At 34.9% G+C, this 17,368-nt stretch overlaps 1 protein-coding gene across 2 annotated transcripts; it reads right to left on the minus strand.

The window, feature by feature from the left end:
• Positions 1-1,849: 1,849 nt before the first annotated feature.
• On the minus strand, positions 1,850-15,625 carry LOC129003787 (fatty acid hydroxylase domain-containing protein 2-like). Of its 2 annotated transcripts, none has more exons than XM_054432087.1 (7): positions 15,540-15,625; positions 15,144-15,247; positions 14,527-14,672; positions 9,283-9,464; positions 8,196-8,468; positions 5,789-5,944; positions 1,850-2,264 (listed from the first exon to the last, which is right to left on the minus strand). In XM_054432087.1, the coding sequence occupies exons 1-7, from the start codon at positions 15,554-15,556 to the stop codon at positions 2,261-2,263; spliced, it is 882 nt and encodes a 293-aa protein (XP_054288062.1). In that variant the 5' UTR covers positions 15,557-15,625; the 3' UTR covers positions 1,850-2,260. The 2 variants fall into 2 exon arrangements, with proteins under 2 accessions (XP_054288062.1, XP_054288063.1); XM_054432088.1 differs by having other exon boundaries at positions 15,530-15,608.
• Between the last annotated feature and the right edge of the window lie 1,743 nt (positions 15,626-17,368).

The following is a 17,368-nucleotide window of genomic DNA, read 5'->3' on the forward strand; positions in this document are numbered from 1 at the left end:
TGTCCACACTGCCTTGAACAAGTTGGATAGTGGTTGTAAAGTGGCTGGGGTGTGTTTGGATCTTTCTAAAGCCTTTGACAGGGTCAACCATGCAATCCTTGTCAATAGGTTAGTTGAGATTGGCCTCCCTTCTTGGCTGACAGTGTTGATTAGCAGCTTTTTAACCAATCGAGGTTTTTTATGACAATGGTTGGTCATTGGACAATGTCATGTCAGAACAAAAACATGTTGTTTCAGGAGCCCCACAAGGGTCCATTTTGGGCCCTCATCTGTATAATATCTATGTTAGTAATTTTTCTGCTATCAATGTTGAAATTAGTATGTATGCTGACGTCAGGTGTATGCTGGGCTCAGTCTTTTTATAAACTCAAGCAGGGCATGGCCGATTTTGTACATAAAGCTAGCTCATATTTTGAAAATATTAATTTCAAAGTCAACCTTGTTAAGACAGAAATTGTAGTTTTCGGATAGATTTAGTTAAGGATGATGTGATCTTTGAAAGTAAAGAGTGCTGTAAGTTTTTAGGACTAAAGATCAGACCTTAACTTTTAAGAATCATATATCTCATGTAAGATCAAGACTAAGTGGAATCAGCCTCCTCAGAAGAATATCTTTTTATTTAGATACAGATACGTTAAAAAGAATTTGTGTTGTTGTCATATTTCCTTTCTTGTCTTATTGGGCTTATTTTCTGGGAAGTTCTCCTGACTGTAATTTACATACAATTTTTGTTCTCCATTAAAGAGCAATCAGGCTGATAGCCAAAGTATTGTACAAAAGGTCTTGTAAAGATATTTTTGTTAATTTAAATCTCCTCACTTTGTATGGACTATACATGTATCAATTAATTATGCTTGTGAAAAATTATGTAAAGCACACAAATAAAAATAGTCAAATCCACAGGTACGACACAAGACCCAAGGATGATTTTCACCAAGTGAGGAGGAATTTCAACAGAACTGGCCAAAGTCCTTTTGTGATGGGGTCAATTTATTTCAACCTCCTACCCAACAATATAAAGGAATTAGAAGGCACTAAATTCAAAATTGCTTTGAAGAATTGGTTTGTTAAAAAGATTTGGAAAAACTACATTTTGAGTGATCTAAGTTGATGCATTATGTATAATTTTTCAAAAAGGCAAAATCAATGTTTTAAAATAATGGATATATTTATTTTTAGCTATTTTATAGTATTTGTAAGCAGAATTTTATTTGGTCGACTCTTAGTTTACATTCTGATTATGTAAAGGTCCGTACATAATACACTGTTGACACATGCTGAAATTAGTGACATTATTTATTAATGTCAATAAACAAAGTTATTATGTTGTGTTGAGTTTGTATGCTATTTTACAACACCTGGTTGATGTATGTTTATAATTAAGGTTTTTCAGATAAAGATCAGGTTTACCTTTGTACAAGATCACTTTCGCTCTCAATTCATAGAGGTAATTTAAGTTTTTCACGAAAGTTCATTTTTTTAAGAGTACCGTGGTATTTAAATTTTTTCGATCAAAAGAACCAAAAGTTCAACTGCATTGCTCTAATTTTTCTTTTGAGTGAAGAGAGATGCAGTAACCATTGATAAATGAAAATTATATAAAATGTCTACTAGTATTTACACATGAAACACATTAATACAATTGAGGAGACTAAAAAGTTTGAAACTTCATTGTCAGTGGTATTGAGCTGTCCTGTAAGTGATGACTGCTCAAGATTTGTGCTCAAACAAAACAGTAATTTTATTCAAATGACTACATGATGATTATTATATTGCACAGTTATAATACAAACGGATAAAAACACTGCACCTTTCAATAATGAAATAATAACTCTAATTTTATTGTTAAATTATCAAGGTTTGTTTACAACACAATCATTAAAATTATCTTCAATAATTAGCTTAATATTATAATAATCTTCGGTGCTGAGCTAAATTTAGTTGTCAAAGCATAAACGTTTAGGTCCTTTTAAAGACCCTTGTCAAAAATAACTTTTTTATTACTTTGTCAAATGAATAAAAAAAAAAAATAACATTTAAAACTAAAAGATCAAACACATACTAAAACCACAGTTTGAATTTTAGCTATGAAAATGCACTGACAATATCGAGTATTTCACATGCTTTGATACATGATACTATTTCATCAAAGCAGTGTAATGCCATTGGTATTTTATAGCTATAGAATATACCCAAGTGCAAACTGTGTGAACAAACGTTTCCTGACTGCGGAGTTACGTTCACCATGACACAATGTTCACTACCTGCAAATAGAAAAGATGTTTTATGGATAACAATACCCCCGCCGCAGCAAACCTGCCGACTAAGCGAATTTCCATTTGTCTGAATTGATTTTCAGTTAAATATATTTTAATAACATTAGGTTTAACAAGTACCTAGGTTTGCTGCTACAAGGAAACTAATAAAGTGTGTTTTTGAGTAAAATATTGATAGCTTAGTACAAAATAAATAAATTTGCCAAGTTTGATCAAAATATATTCATAAACAAGCAAACTACAACATTTGACAATATTCTCCATAAGAATAACATGGGAATTTTAAACTTACAATTTTTTTTAATTTTATCCGTTACTAATAATCGAACAAAAATACTTTTATATACTAAATTATTTGTTTTTTTAAGCTCTTTAAAAAGGTCTAAAGAGAAATTGGGAAATTTTGTGTTTTGAGGGTCAAAAGTGAGAAAAACCAATTTTTACCCCATAAAACCCCCCGTAAAGCCCCGTTCCCATGGTCCGATCGTGCTGGTTCGCGAACTCATTCAAGTTTATCCCGCTTTACACCTTTAAACCAAATTTCATCAAAATCGGACAAAAATTACTCAAGTTATCGCGTTCACGGACGTATATATATATATATATATATATAAGTCTATATATATATATATATATACATATATAAAAATTTGAACGAATAGTGTTTTTGGCCTCTGGGGACATCAAAATGAAAAAGTAAATCGGTCCCGGGTCTAGGTCTTACCGTGCCACCTACGGTAATAGCTACTTCCCTATAGGGAAATTCGCTAAAAGTATTGGGACTGGTTCACTGTAGCCTCAAAAGAGCAGAGGAGAGGGGTCTTTTACCATACAGGATACAGGAGCACTTTGGTTTAGTTGTCTAAGGGCATTTGTATATACAGTAGGTTAATATTTGCTCTGAGTGTTTTTTCACTGTGTCGTCATGCAAACATGTAGCGTGCTGATGAGCAACGTTGTGAAGTTTTGCTTTAACCCTTAGAGTGCCAGGCGAGAAATAAAAGTAACGCTCAAAAAATGACGATGATTTTTCCCGAAGGTCGCGCTAAAAATGCCGAGCGCGATCTGGCGATTTTTAGGTTAAAATTTCGTAAAAATCAAATTTTCGATATTTCGACCAACGAAAATCGATGTATCGCATCTAGTAACTTTCGACTCAATGTAATAATATGGGTTAATATATGGGTTAAAAGAATCCGAGTATCCATTCGGTTGTTATGACAACTGTTCGATCATTACGAAACGTCCGGTCAGCCGGACGTTGGCACTTTTGGCTTGTTCTAAAAACGTCCGGTCGGCCGGACGTCGGCACTTTTGGCTCGTTTTAAAAACGTCCGGTTCCCCAGACGTTGGCACTCAAAGGGTTAAACTCAGAAAATCCGCATCGGAGACCCTTACTCTCCCTTAAACAGGCTTATTGGGATGATGCTTAAAGCCGCACAAAAGTTTTTGAGTTAAGCCAGATGTTTAAGGAAGGCCAGGAACTCGTCAAAGACGAGCACCGCGAAGGACGCCCAACGACCGCTCAAACCGAGGCTCACGTGGTCGAAGTGAAACAAGTTTTGGATTCTGACAGGCATCTAACCATCGCCCACACCAGTGAGAAGACCGTTTCAGTGGGAACCGTCCACACTATCATGACGGAGAATTTGGCGATGAGAAGAGTCTGCCCGAAGCTGGTGCCCAAAGTCCTGAGTTGGGAAGAAACACTGTCAAGGGTGGAAATTCAGCAAGAGATCATGGGACTCCATCCAGGAAGATCAACATTTTGAGGATAACGTTATTACCTGGGTGTTCCAGTATGACCCAGAAACAAAATGTTTGAATTAGGAGCAAGAGTCTTTAACACAGATTTCCCATGTTTAAAGCAAAACTTCTCAGCGTTGCTCGACGGTACGCTCCCTATTGGCATGACAACACAATGAAAAAAAACACTCAGCGCAAAAATCAACCTCCTGTATCAACGAATGCCCGTAGACGACTAAATGAAATTGCTCCTGAACAGTGAAGGACCACTCTATCGAATCCAACTGGTCCGACCCCTCTCCACTGTTCTCTTGAGGCTACAGTGAACAAGTCCCGATACTTATTGAATGAACCCTGTATATGACACACAAAAAATCATCTTGCCATGAGCACTAAAGATAAACTGTATAAATCACATATCATTTAAAATTAACAATTTGGATGCTATGAGTCAGTATACTCCCAACCTAGTGCCATTAGCAAATTTACTTGCGACATATTTGCTTGCTGTAGAGTTATTAGTTATTGAAATCAATGCTAGATGGGCATTGGTTAGTTATCTGGAATGCTGACATAATATTTCTAGTTAGAGTTTAAAGGAACTTTTAACCAGGAATTTGCCTTAGAGGCCCAATATTTTCTCAGTTGCAGTTTAAAATAGTTTTATTTTTAACAAACAAAATTAATGAATTTTCTGTCTTTTTGATAAAATTAGGTACAAAGAATACATCTATGTTAAGCCTATGCATATAAAATGTTTCATTTACATTTTCTTGTATACATACAAGAAAGGTATTAAGATATGTATAATATACATATTATATAGGTTGATTCTGTTGTTTAAGAGACAAACAACAACAAAACTTTGTATTGTATGTCAAACTGTAATTTGAGAAAATAATTTGAATTTCGCTTTGAATTTGAATATTCATGCCTGTTGGTGAACTATGCAACTGTGTAGCAGCACCATACTGGCAGGAATGGTTTTCTTCCGTCTGCTCTGATTACTTTGTGATGGGCCCATATAGTGAGTATAATCACACTAACCCCTACGCTAGTAGTTGAGCATTGTTTTTTAGTTTATGCTCACATTTTATTTCAAAACAATAATATTAGATCAATGAATTTATAAACTCGTATTTATGCTTTGGGTCACAAATCTAATTAAATTCAGGCAACATTCAAAACATTTCAGCGTCTTTTGATCTGAAACTAAACCCAAGCAATAAGAATAATTACCCAAGAACTAAACTCTCAAACACCAAACAATGTTACACTGCTGCAGTTCAATTTTAGTTTGGCCAAATTGTTACCTAAATGCTAAAACTTATATAGACCTAATTGCAAACCTAATTGTACCTAATTGTCAAAACCAAAACGATCAGTTTGCCAAAATCCCCTCCAACTGGTCATGTAAGATTTTAGAGAGATTTATATTGAGCAAAGTCTTGGTTAGGTAAATAAAGTTGGATGGATCACAAACCTTAAATGTATTGGAATATAATTTGCTTTAAATATCCTCTTGCAAACTTTAGAAATCCAGCAAAGGCAAGTAATTGTAGCCTTATGCATTCTTTGTAATTATTTGTTAACAACGAAGAGTTCAAAGACTAATGCTCCAGAAGAACAAAAGTACCTCTGACACTTAACAAATTCAATAAGGGAATAAGCTAGTTACATCTGTGTTTTCCATCATGCCAAAGAACTGAAGGAAAAAATGCCAAATTGTAGTGTTTTTATCGCTGTAAACTCTGCTTATGACTCACTTATTGTTTCCACTTGGGTTGTCAGGGTACACTTCTCTGGCAGGCACTAGTGTCAGCAAGGTGGTGTGTCGGGCGTATGACCGGGATTTGCGGAATGCTGTGTCAGTCCCGTGCAAGTGATCCAACACGCCTAGCACTCCGAAATATTGATTAAACCTGTTGAGATTAACAGAACGTGAATGGAAAAGGAAACAAAAACAATACGCTCATTTAGTAGACCCTCGCTTATTCAGTAAATTTGGAACACAAGCAGTGTCACATTACTGAGTGCCATCTACAAAGAATGAATGGTAATCCTGAGCCAAGGTCAACTTTAATTTTTCTCATATAACCGTTGATTGTTCTGTTGGTTAGTAGTAACTGGAAAATGCGAGAATTTTTTGCCCTAAAGCAAGAATTCGAGCAGACGATTATTTGAAGGTCAAAGGGAGTTGCGCATTGTCATTCATTAACAGCCGCTTCAAATCGGTTAGGTTAGGATAGGTTGGGTTAGGTTTGGTTAGATTAGTTTAGTCAGTTATTTTGGTTTCCGGCAAAAATATTTGGGTTTTAAATACTGCTACGCTACATGTGCCTAACCTAACCGTAACCTAGTAGTAACAGGAAAATGCAAGATTGTTTTGCCGGAAAGCAAGTACGGACGGAGTTACTAAATCTGATATCTATAATGTCAAATTGTTTATATCGTTCATTACATGGGAACGGCAGATTTCAGTTCATAGTGATAGCATACTTCGACAAGGCCGCCCATAGAAATTTGTGCTTGTACTTTAATGTTATTAAATTTCTGCAATTAGTTTCTCTCTTAAGTTAATTAACTTAAAAGGTTAATTATGGGCAACTTAAACACAAGAGCCACCACTTTTGGAGTACAGTCATTAAAACACATGGTAGCAAGCATACTACTGAGGCCCTCCAGTAACATTGCCCTGACTGGTCTGCCCTCTACACCACCAACCACCAACTAAGCAGCCAGAGAGTACCTGAACTTTGTCAAGTTATCAACTATTTTTAAATGCTCAGAGCTGATTTATATTTGTTTAGTTTTGAGTTAGCTTAGCTATTTCCCATTAGGGAAACCTTTTTACTACAGACCCTGGGTTTAAATTAAATTGGCCTGAACTATTCTAGATTATGGCACTCAAAATAATGTACTTGTAAAAAAATATTATTAAGTTAGGTGGCCACCAACTGTTGGAGATAATTTTTTTTACTACAAAAGCTTACCTAGTATATTTTGTTTCATTCTTTTTTATACTACTGGCTTTAGATTTTATTTTCTTGCTATCTTAGGTGGTAATTTTTTTATGTTTGAATTGATTTAACATTTTGGAGAACCTGTTGGATAAACTTTGTTTGGTACATGCCATGTTTGTTAATCAATTCTACAGATAACTAAATGTAAGCTGGACACCCGAACCGGATTTTTTATTTAATTTATTAATTTGATTAAGGTCTACCGCAAAAAAAATTACTTAAGAAATTATAATATATATATATATATATATATTATCTATTAATATGAATGCATAAAAAATAAATAAAAACATCGGGGTTAATTTTATATGAACTCTGTCAATACGTAGCTATTTTTTCTTAGGCTATGTATTTTTTTATATAAAAAAATTTGTAATACCCTATAACTTATTATATTTTTTCAACACGTTCGCTGCTAAGGACGCTCCGGAACGTCAAACGGGCCACGGCGCCAGGAGCTAGGAACGTTCCGGAACGTCACCGTTTATTGATGTTTAACGTTACCATGGATCAGCCAGCTCGTCACGAGCGTCCTATATTTCTTTGCAGCTCGTGGGGACGTACTTTTCTGACAATAAAAAATACAGGTAGTTTCTCAAAATCACCACCAGGGTCATTTAGAACAGGGCTTTGTCCCACCTCTTTCCTGCTAGATAGCGACACTACTTTACCGACTGCAACCTGGGTAGTACTGCTATCTATCAGAATCACTTAGTACTATGTCCAAAGCCAGTTTTATTGCAGAACATTGCCATCTAGTACAACTACTGTTGTTTTTACTGTAATTCAGTGTATCGGCAGCAATGTTTACGCAGCGGCGAGCGTTAGCTCTTGATTTCCTCTTTAAAATTATGTATGGTTTGTTGTGTTTTTATTAAAACTAAAAAAGTTAAAAATTGTTAAATCAACATGAAAATGTACAGTACAGTATATACCGTAAGCCTGTATATATAATGCAGTATATATAAGCCCTGATAGCGCCCATAGGATAGTACTATAATTTTATTTACAGTGTATACATGTCAATATATACCGTTATTTTTCAACTGTGCTGCGACAAAAACCTACTGTAAATATAGGGAATTACGCATTTTTGAGGATGTACAACATCAACGGATTTTAAATATTCTAATATTCTTTTACAACTCACTTAAGGTGGTGAAAATCGTGTGCCTCGGGCGACGGGAAGAAGGGCCAGTGATAGCCGGAGTGGGCGTTGAGTGTGTTGATGATGGCCAGGGTGAACCAGAGGTTAGAAGTGGCTACGTGTGCCCCCGCGATGAACACGCCCAAGATGGGAGGCAGTAGGTTGCTAAGCACATGCTCCACCGGGTGACAGTACATGGCAGTGACAGCCACTGGTGCGGTCCACTCGTGGTGGCGCTTGTGTATGTGCTTGTAGAGGTGGCGCCAGTGAAGCAACCTGACCGGTGATAGTTATACATCTTAAAATAATGTGTCCACAAAGTAAATAAAAGTTTTACAAAATTCATTGCCACTCTTTTCATGGATATCCTTTCATAATATATATTTTCATGAATATCCATTAAAAGGGAGAAAAATTTTGCTTTAGAGTTTGATTTGAATCACACATTGATAAATATAGTCTTTTTGAGAAATAATTGTATATAGGCTATGTAAATTATGTGTTTTTACACATTAAACAAACAAAACATATGATTTGAATCACACATTGATAAATATAGTCTTTTTGAGAAATAATTGTATATAGGCTATGTAAATTATGTGTTTTTACACAGAGTTCATGGTAAGCTTTATGTCTGTTACACCGTTTGTTCAAATTGGTGCATTTATTTGTATACTTTCTACTATCTTTGACAGTTAGGTAAGTCGGCTCCTGCTGTTATACTTAAACCCCACAAAATACTGGTCATGAAAGAGTTCTCAACACCTAGTATAGTAATAGATAGTAGATAGTGATGACCACAAGCTGTCCACACTTACTTTGGCGCCAGAAAACACATTGTCCAATGACCAATGATGAAATTTAAGTTAAAAAAACACAATAACTCATTTTTTGTGTATGTTTTACAATCCTAATTAAATCCTTTTCATTTTCACAGCTTACAATCGCCCCTCAAAAAGATAATATAGAACAAGGGTAGCAATATTAATGTGATACATTTTTAGTAGGTTCTGTACATTGAAATCTGTCAAACAATAAAAGGGAAACAATATTCTTGATTTAAAAAATGAATCCAAAGTAACAAATGTACCTGTGAGAATAGTAAAAGCCGATCTCTTCAATGATAATGAACAGAGCTAGTTCAGCCAACACCCAATGGAAGGTAGGTAACTCTCTGAGAGGAGCACCACCTCGCCACATCATCAGGTAGTAGCTCAGGTATGCCACAGGTAACCCCACCACCAACTGGTTAAACAACACCTGGCATATCACCTACAACAAACACAGGATAATGTTAGTCTTGTGGCTACCTTGCAGGGGTTGGCTCTGTGCTTGCAACATATCCAGCAAGGCAAGGCAAGGACGGTGAGGCAGTACAGTAGAAGAAAGCTTAGTAATGATACATTTTAAATGACTGGAACACAAACTCATGACATCCCTGCCTTTGTTTCAATATCTATAACATCTAACAGCACCACAGAATTAAATTTATTTACCGCATGTAACCATGCAAAGCAACCTTAGGCACTTAGTGTGTAAGGGTGTAGCTTTTTTTATTTACTAAAACATCTCAGTGTTTTAGAACTTAAGGGTGCGCTATACCTCAGCTCAGAAATCTCAGCTCGGGCTTTAGTAGATATGTTGCGCCATTGAACAGCGCTGCGAGAAGCGCTTGCAGACGTTCACGGCAACTGCCTTTGTAAACTACCCATACATGCTAGTAAAAAACAATGAGTGGGATTTTACAGAACAAAAAACCAATCTATCTAAGACCCTGGTTTTAGAATTTTAAAGTAACAATTCCATAATAAGTTAAAGCAGTTTAAAGTTGCCGTTTTTTGTCTCCATTCAAGAGAAGTTTTTGGGTCTTTATGGTACAATAATAAACATTTTGCAGCCATCATATTTTAGATGATTTATTTTCTTCAAAACGACACCCTAATTTTGATTCTACGTGAAATGTAGCCTTCGGAAACACTGTTGCCCCAGACCCTTGCATTTACACGTAACGGCAGGGGTAGAGTGTACCCTTAAAGACATTCTTGTCACTCTCGCAAATCGATAGAAATTTGAAAGAACACAATGCACTTCATTCCATGCTACCAAGGAGACACTTAGCATATGTATTATGGGCCTGCATTAATTATATGCAGGGGTGCCCACAAGGGGGGGCTGTGACGCAGACTGCGTCATTGAAATTCTTGGGGGGGTTGCAAAATTTCAAATGGGGGGGGGGGGGTGGCTAAAGTTAATTGCAACTATGTTTAACGTGACGATAATCAATATGAAGTCACCAGATATAAAGTCGATTAATTAATGACAATAGTTATATTATTGAATTCAATTAGTTAAAATAGGATTTTAGGATAGTGTAGGATTCGTGGAGGAAGTTATTATTCAAGATTAGCAAGACGTGAGATTTAAGAGGGAGGGCACGGAATGGCTCAGCTGCTGTGTTAGATAAAAGATAACGCGTGGTACAGACACGTCCAGCTACACCGCGAGTTAGCACAAAACGCTTTGTTTGTTGACATAAAACTTGTTCAAATACAATTAAGTAGCATAGGCTACAATACTTTACTCTATTGTGTGATTACCTGAGTGAATAGGGAGGGGGGTATTGAAAAATACGGTTAATCCATTATAGTATAAATAAACATAACTTATTACAAACCCATTAAAACGCTGTAAACAGCCAATATCATCACGATTTGCATTTTTATAAACGAAATGCAATATTGCACAATCATTATTATTGTGCAATAACATTACTGTATTATTGTGCAATAATATTATTATTGTACATTTCAAATCATTTATCTTGGTTCAGTAGCACAAACGGAAACTTTAAATTATGGTTAACTCAAACTCAACTAATAACTAGCCAAACACTGCTTTGCTATAAATAACGTAAATATGAAAGGACCCTTTAGAAAGTGTTATAAACTACTGCTCATGATAGACGGATAGGCTACCAGTAGGTGCTGTGTCACAGCATAGGAATTGATAGATAAGTAACAAAAAAAGTGTAAAATTATATTTAGAGATAATAAAAACACTCTTAAAAAAGAATGTGACGAGAACAATCTTGTTATTCTTTTTCTTTGTTCTTAGGTTCTATATTAGGTTTTTCTTCAATTCATACACAAATTCATCAAGTCGCCATATTTAGGCCTATTCATTGCCCAATCACAGCCTTACTAAAGTTACCATGGTTACTAATCACTCAATCACAGTTTACTAAGCATCGTCACCATTCCCCAGCTGTTGTATCTGAAATCTGTTGTAACATAGCGCACAGCAGACAGAAGTGTAAAACGGAGCAGACGATTGTTGGCGCAAGCGTTGTTTCCATTTCATTTTTATCAAAGGAGCTATGATGTTTCCAAAGGGAGGGAGAGGTGGTCGTTATATCAAGAGAAAGACGCTGACAGTTCGTTAAGCAGAGGTTACGAACGCTATACAGATATTCTGGCAATACTGTAACAAATTCCTTAAATTGAGGTGACTTATAAAACACTAAGTTTGTTTACATAGAAAGATAAGTTTCCCAGTCCTGTACAACACCAATTCACGGTCTTTTCCCGGTAATCAAAATTAAAGTACAACTTGATACACACAGAATCTCCGGTTCCCGACCTGGATGATGGCTAGTTATTTAATTTAATTTACAGTTACATATACATATTAGTACCCGTGATAAATCAAACCCGTTATGTAAGCCAAAAACACACAGTTATTAATCTCACTGGGTTTTGGATTTGCTTACAAACGTGATCGGAAATGGTTAGGGCTTACACAGTATTCGTATAAAACATTTATGTAAAGATATCAGTGACAGCTAGAAAAATGAATCTTTATCAAAACAGCTGTTCGTAATTTAATATATGACGTTTTCTTTTAACAGATTATTATTATTTCATAAATGACGTATGTAGTAAACATGGAGAAAAAAACTAGAAAAATCACAAAAAAATTGGGTTTTTGATCGTCCGTTATTTTATTTCCAAAATAGTGAGGCCATATTTGATTGGCTAAGGACACTCTCGCCAATACTGTGAATACAATTAAGAGTGAAAATTTAAAAACGTACGTTTTCAGGAAAAGCACTTTGCAAATTTTTTTCCCCTTTTTTCAAAACTTTTATTATTATTTTTATTTCATTAACATTTTAAGTTTCATAAAATGTCCATGGTAACGCAATATCTTTGGTAGTTTTCTTTTTAAAGAGCATCTTTAGTAGAAAAACACAAAATCCTGTCACAACCATAACGGACGTTTAAATGAATATTAAAAATAGTTAATATTATTTTTATTACTATGTTTTGCTATAAACTAATTTACTTTTATGACCATTATACAATAAAAAGGTCACTGAGCTTTTGGTATATTTGGTCTTTCTAGAAAAAAATTTTAAAAACTCATTAAATAGAAAAAAGCCAATAAAATCTTTTTAAGTTTGTATAACTCCGAAAAAACTTACCTGAGACCCGAAAAATCGTTATGTTTGTATAGAGGTGTGCTTCTTTTGTGTATAAAACATTGAAATATGACGATATTTTAATTTTTGAAATTTTTATGATAGAAATCATAAACGTAATGGTCAGGGACAAGCGGTACGGTCGTGAATTGTCTGGAATAATCTAAATCTTTCCAAACAATCCTTCAATTATACTGTTAGTTATAATAAAACTATGTGTTTCAATTGAACTAAACTGTTCAATTTACAATTATATTAAAGTTATTGTCACGACCAAACTCACTATAATCCATAAGGCTGGATTGGTCGTGAAAAAAACCGCGATGGTCGTGAAACTTTGGTCGTGAAATTACGTGTTATTTGGCTCTGTTCTGGCGGTAGCCCTGCACCTCATGTTCGAGGATACAAAGTGGACTTCTAGGCTAATCTAGCAATTGAAATATCTTATAAACAAAAATTAACACCATGTCTACTTCATCGAATGACTACGTACGGTCATGGACACACCAAAATTACAAAAAACACTATCTTTCCTTTATTAATCTTGTAATTCCTCCTTTCAACTCGAAACGACCGGCACTACAATCCTGACGTACACCCCGAACTACTCTCTAAAACCAACTGACTCCATCGACGCCAGGCTTGCCACTGTCGTGCTCCAAAGATGAAAATTTTCCCTAAATGGTCGTGACGCCAAATCGAGGGACAGACTTATTTTGTCATGGTAGTCAGTTTGTAATGACAATAAAATTATAATATGCTCCTTTTTTGTAAGTTTAATAACCATTGATGACATAAAAATATGGCTTTAAATATTTCGGCATGAATAATTAGTCTAAAAACAGCGTGAAAGTTGGAAAATGTACCCTAGGGACACGTCATGGTCGTGAATTTCGAGACTTTAAAAATACGAAAAAAATACCTAGAACCTATTTAAAACTAAATAAATGTGTGTAACATGTTGCCCCCGTCCCAAAAAATATTAAAACCCATAATAATAAACTACAAATCCAGTACCTACGAAGTAAAAGGCCAGGGACATGAAAACGTACGTTTTTAAATTTTCACTCTTAAACCATTAGAATCATAATCGGTACTCTAGTTTTCTTTAGAGTAGGCTGCGTAAAATGCCTTCTGGGCCGTGACAGACGGACATAAATTGAGATAAGACATGTTTCAATTTCTTCAATGTATAAAACGTAAAAATAACCCAAAATATGTATAATTCTGAGCAATGTACAGACAAAACCATAACTTTATTTATTTAAATTAACTGGGTTTGAATTTTCAATATCTAAAACAAATGTATAAAACTTCTTTTAGTTTTACAAATAGTGCTGGGCGGGGGAATAATGTTTCTCATTTGTTGTGTACCTCATTTATGGTGGGGGGGGGGCTGTTGCTCAATTGGGGGGGGGGGTGCGTCATGAGTCTAGGGGGGGATGGGCACCCCTGTTATATGTGCAGCAAACTAAAGCTTGTTAGATGATTATTTTCCTTAAACAATGCAACAGTAACATATACAACCGATACACAGCAGCCAATAAATAATCCCAATTTGAGTTATGCAAAAATGGCTCTACGCCGCTTTATTTGAAGATTTTCAATAGTGCTCAAGTATACAAAGTAGGCCTATCAATCAATTTAAATAAACAAGAAGGAACAATAAATTCAAAATCTGACCTACTACAACTACGCCTGCATGCACACTGAGTGCAGAACATAAAATTTAAAAGACTATCCATACACTGAACTAGAACAAATCAATCGTTTGATTGATACGCTCACCAATGACCCTGCATATTGTTTTATTAGGCTACAATAAACAAGCCTTGTTGAAACTACTGAGCCCACCTTGATGAGTTTCTTGGTCTCCACGGGTTCGTTGGTGCCCGGCTGTGTCTTGTATCTCCGCAAAGCCGCAGGTTTGTTGACGACATCTAGCACAGTGTAGATGGCGCCCAGGGTCCAGTAAACGGACAAGGTCCAGATGAGTGATCCTACGGGAAAACATTAAACTGTTCAACAATGTCATACACAGTAGCCCAATGTTTAGACATTGATTGTTAGTGATCAGCCTGCAATAGTCTAATGGCTCCGTCAAATCGTATAGAATATTTGTTTATTTTCTCCTAGCTCACAATCATTGTTGGTTATTCACCATAGGCCATATTGTGAAAGTACTTCTCATTTTTCTAGTAATATTCCATCAACATGGACTTCAGAGATTTGGTATGGTTTTTAACAGCAAAAGGTAAGTCTCTTTACATAGTATAAAAACAAACAAAAAATAAGACAAAAGAAAACATACTAAAATAAGATAAAAGTTGGTAGCATAGTGGGATACAAACCAATGCCATTGAAATTGTTGTTGTTCAAACTTCACTTTAACCTAATCCTAAAGAATCAATCCAAAATTTTGAAATTCCGAAAAAATTAAGTAGATTAAATAATATAGCCTATTTACTTACCATAAACCCAGAAAGTCACGGGATTCTCGCCCACCGTGTCCAATATCTGATCCCATCCTGCCTGCCAAAAATCTCCAGAAGCATCCCAAAAACGCTGCAAATGCCTGGAATCACAAGTATTCTGATTTAAACTCACCAAATTGTTGTTCTAAGGCAATACATTGACCTCAAGTACTCAAACTAGGACATTACCAACTATCTATTTAGTATTTTTTACTAACTGTAAAAAGGCTATTACAATGGCCATCATTAAAAACATACAAGCCACATTTATCAACGGTAATAAGGAAATTTACATAATGAACAGAAAGTTATCACTATTATCAAGATCTATCAATAAGTCTTAGATAACAAGCTAAAAAATATTAATTAAGTTAAGTACAAACATTTGTTTACCAAACAGAAAAAAACATCTTAAATTTCACTTTTTACTTAAAAAAACAAAAAAGTATGAACAAACTAGATATTCCAATAAAACTTTCCAGTAGAAACTTTCTATATTGACAATAATTGGATTAAATTTAAACACACGTTGACACATCTTTCACACTTGTTAATTAATTATCCAACTCCCAGTCAGCACACTTTGTGAAAAAATGGCGAACACGTGAAAATGAAAATTTAAAAGTTTTTCACGTGAAATTAACGAGTAAATATGATGGTGAAAATGGTAAAATTAAAATTGTTATCACAAGAAAATTATAATGACAAGTGAAAAAATTTATGTCATAATGAAGAGTATAAGTGGAAAACAAAAAAGCCTAATTAGCCTAGTTGATTAACTATAAACCTTCTTATTTGACAATTTTAATTCAAACTTAGGAATATTTAATTAATCAAAATTTTACTTTAAAAAAAATTTAGCAATGATTATTTGAGGTTCCGGTTGTCCAAAAGTAAACAACCAAAATCTGTAAAATGGTTTTACTAGTCAAAATTAAGAGAAAATCAAGCATAAAATTCTTCTCAAAATCGCTTTATTAACCAGATACCCAACATTTTGTTTTGTTAGTAAAACATTTTACATTTTAATTTTTACAAAAAATCTTTATAAAACTTAGTACCGTAGGTATTTTAAAGTAAAAAAATCCTATGTTGAATAAAGAAAATTGGTGCAATTGAAAATTTCAAACCGGAGGCCATTTGAGTTTTTATAGCTTTATTTTATAAAAATGCCAAGTTTTATGAAAAAGCCAAGAACACTTTTATTTGGCATTTTAAATGTCCTATCAAATGGCATGCATTAATAAAATAATTTACAATTAGCTAACATATAACGATCTGTAATTGTAAATTTTGTTTTTAGTTGTTTTTTTTTATCGTCATGCATCACAATGCCTCATTGACATTTTTTTTCTTTAATTACCTTTGTCAAAGAGGGAGAGAGAGAAAGATATGGGGACTACTGCTAAACTTTTTGTTTGCATGTTGGTGTATTGTTTTTATCGTTGATGTACACAATGTATAAGTTAATCATAGACTAATAGTAGACTTCTCATCCCATTGTAAATTTGGCTGCACTTTACTTTAGGTCCTACACTCATTCGAATGAAAATATCGATCGATATATCGATTGTTTCATTCGATTTATCGTTTGGTTAGTTAGGTAAGGTTAACCTAACCTAACTAACCAAACGATATATCGAATGAAACAATCGACTAAACGATCTTTTCATTCGAATGAGTGTAGGACCTAAAGTAAAGTGCAGCCGTAAATTTTGAAGCTCGTTTTTGTGTATAGTTTATGTCCGGTGACACTGATTTGTAACTTGCCTATTTTGAGGGGGGGGGGGTCAAACTAGCCTATCCATCTGTCTAGCCTAGCCCAAGGCATAGCCTACCAGTCTTAACTAAGGTTATAGGTTAGAAGGCTAACTTTAGTTATAACATCATTACTTATTATAGGCATGATACACTGTTGTGTTTGGTAATAAATTAGTGTAGGACGAGAGTTATTAATACTGCATGAGCGTGATATAAACCTTATACAGAGTGTTATAGGTTATTGACTCACCAGCGATGTGTTTCCCAAGCTAGGGCTCAACCCGGCTTAGTACTTTGACGACACTTTCTACACTCAGTAAACCTGCAGATCATGGCCTTGGCCTTAAGCCAATAATCCGTTTCAAAGACGTGAGGAAATGCGGAGTGACAGTGAGTAACATAAACCAACAACTTAAAGTTAAAACTCGTCGTGTGAAACAAACACAACATAACCTACAGTC

This window comes from Macrosteles quadrilineatus, unplaced genomic scaffold (assembly GCF_028750875.1).
Source record: "Macrosteles quadrilineatus isolate MER2022 unplaced genomic scaffold, UCM_ALF_1.0 Scaffold_9__3_contigs__length_116548681, whole genome shotgun sequence".
NCBI lineage: Eukaryota > Metazoa > Arthropoda > Insecta > Hemiptera > Cicadellidae > Macrosteles > Macrosteles quadrilineatus.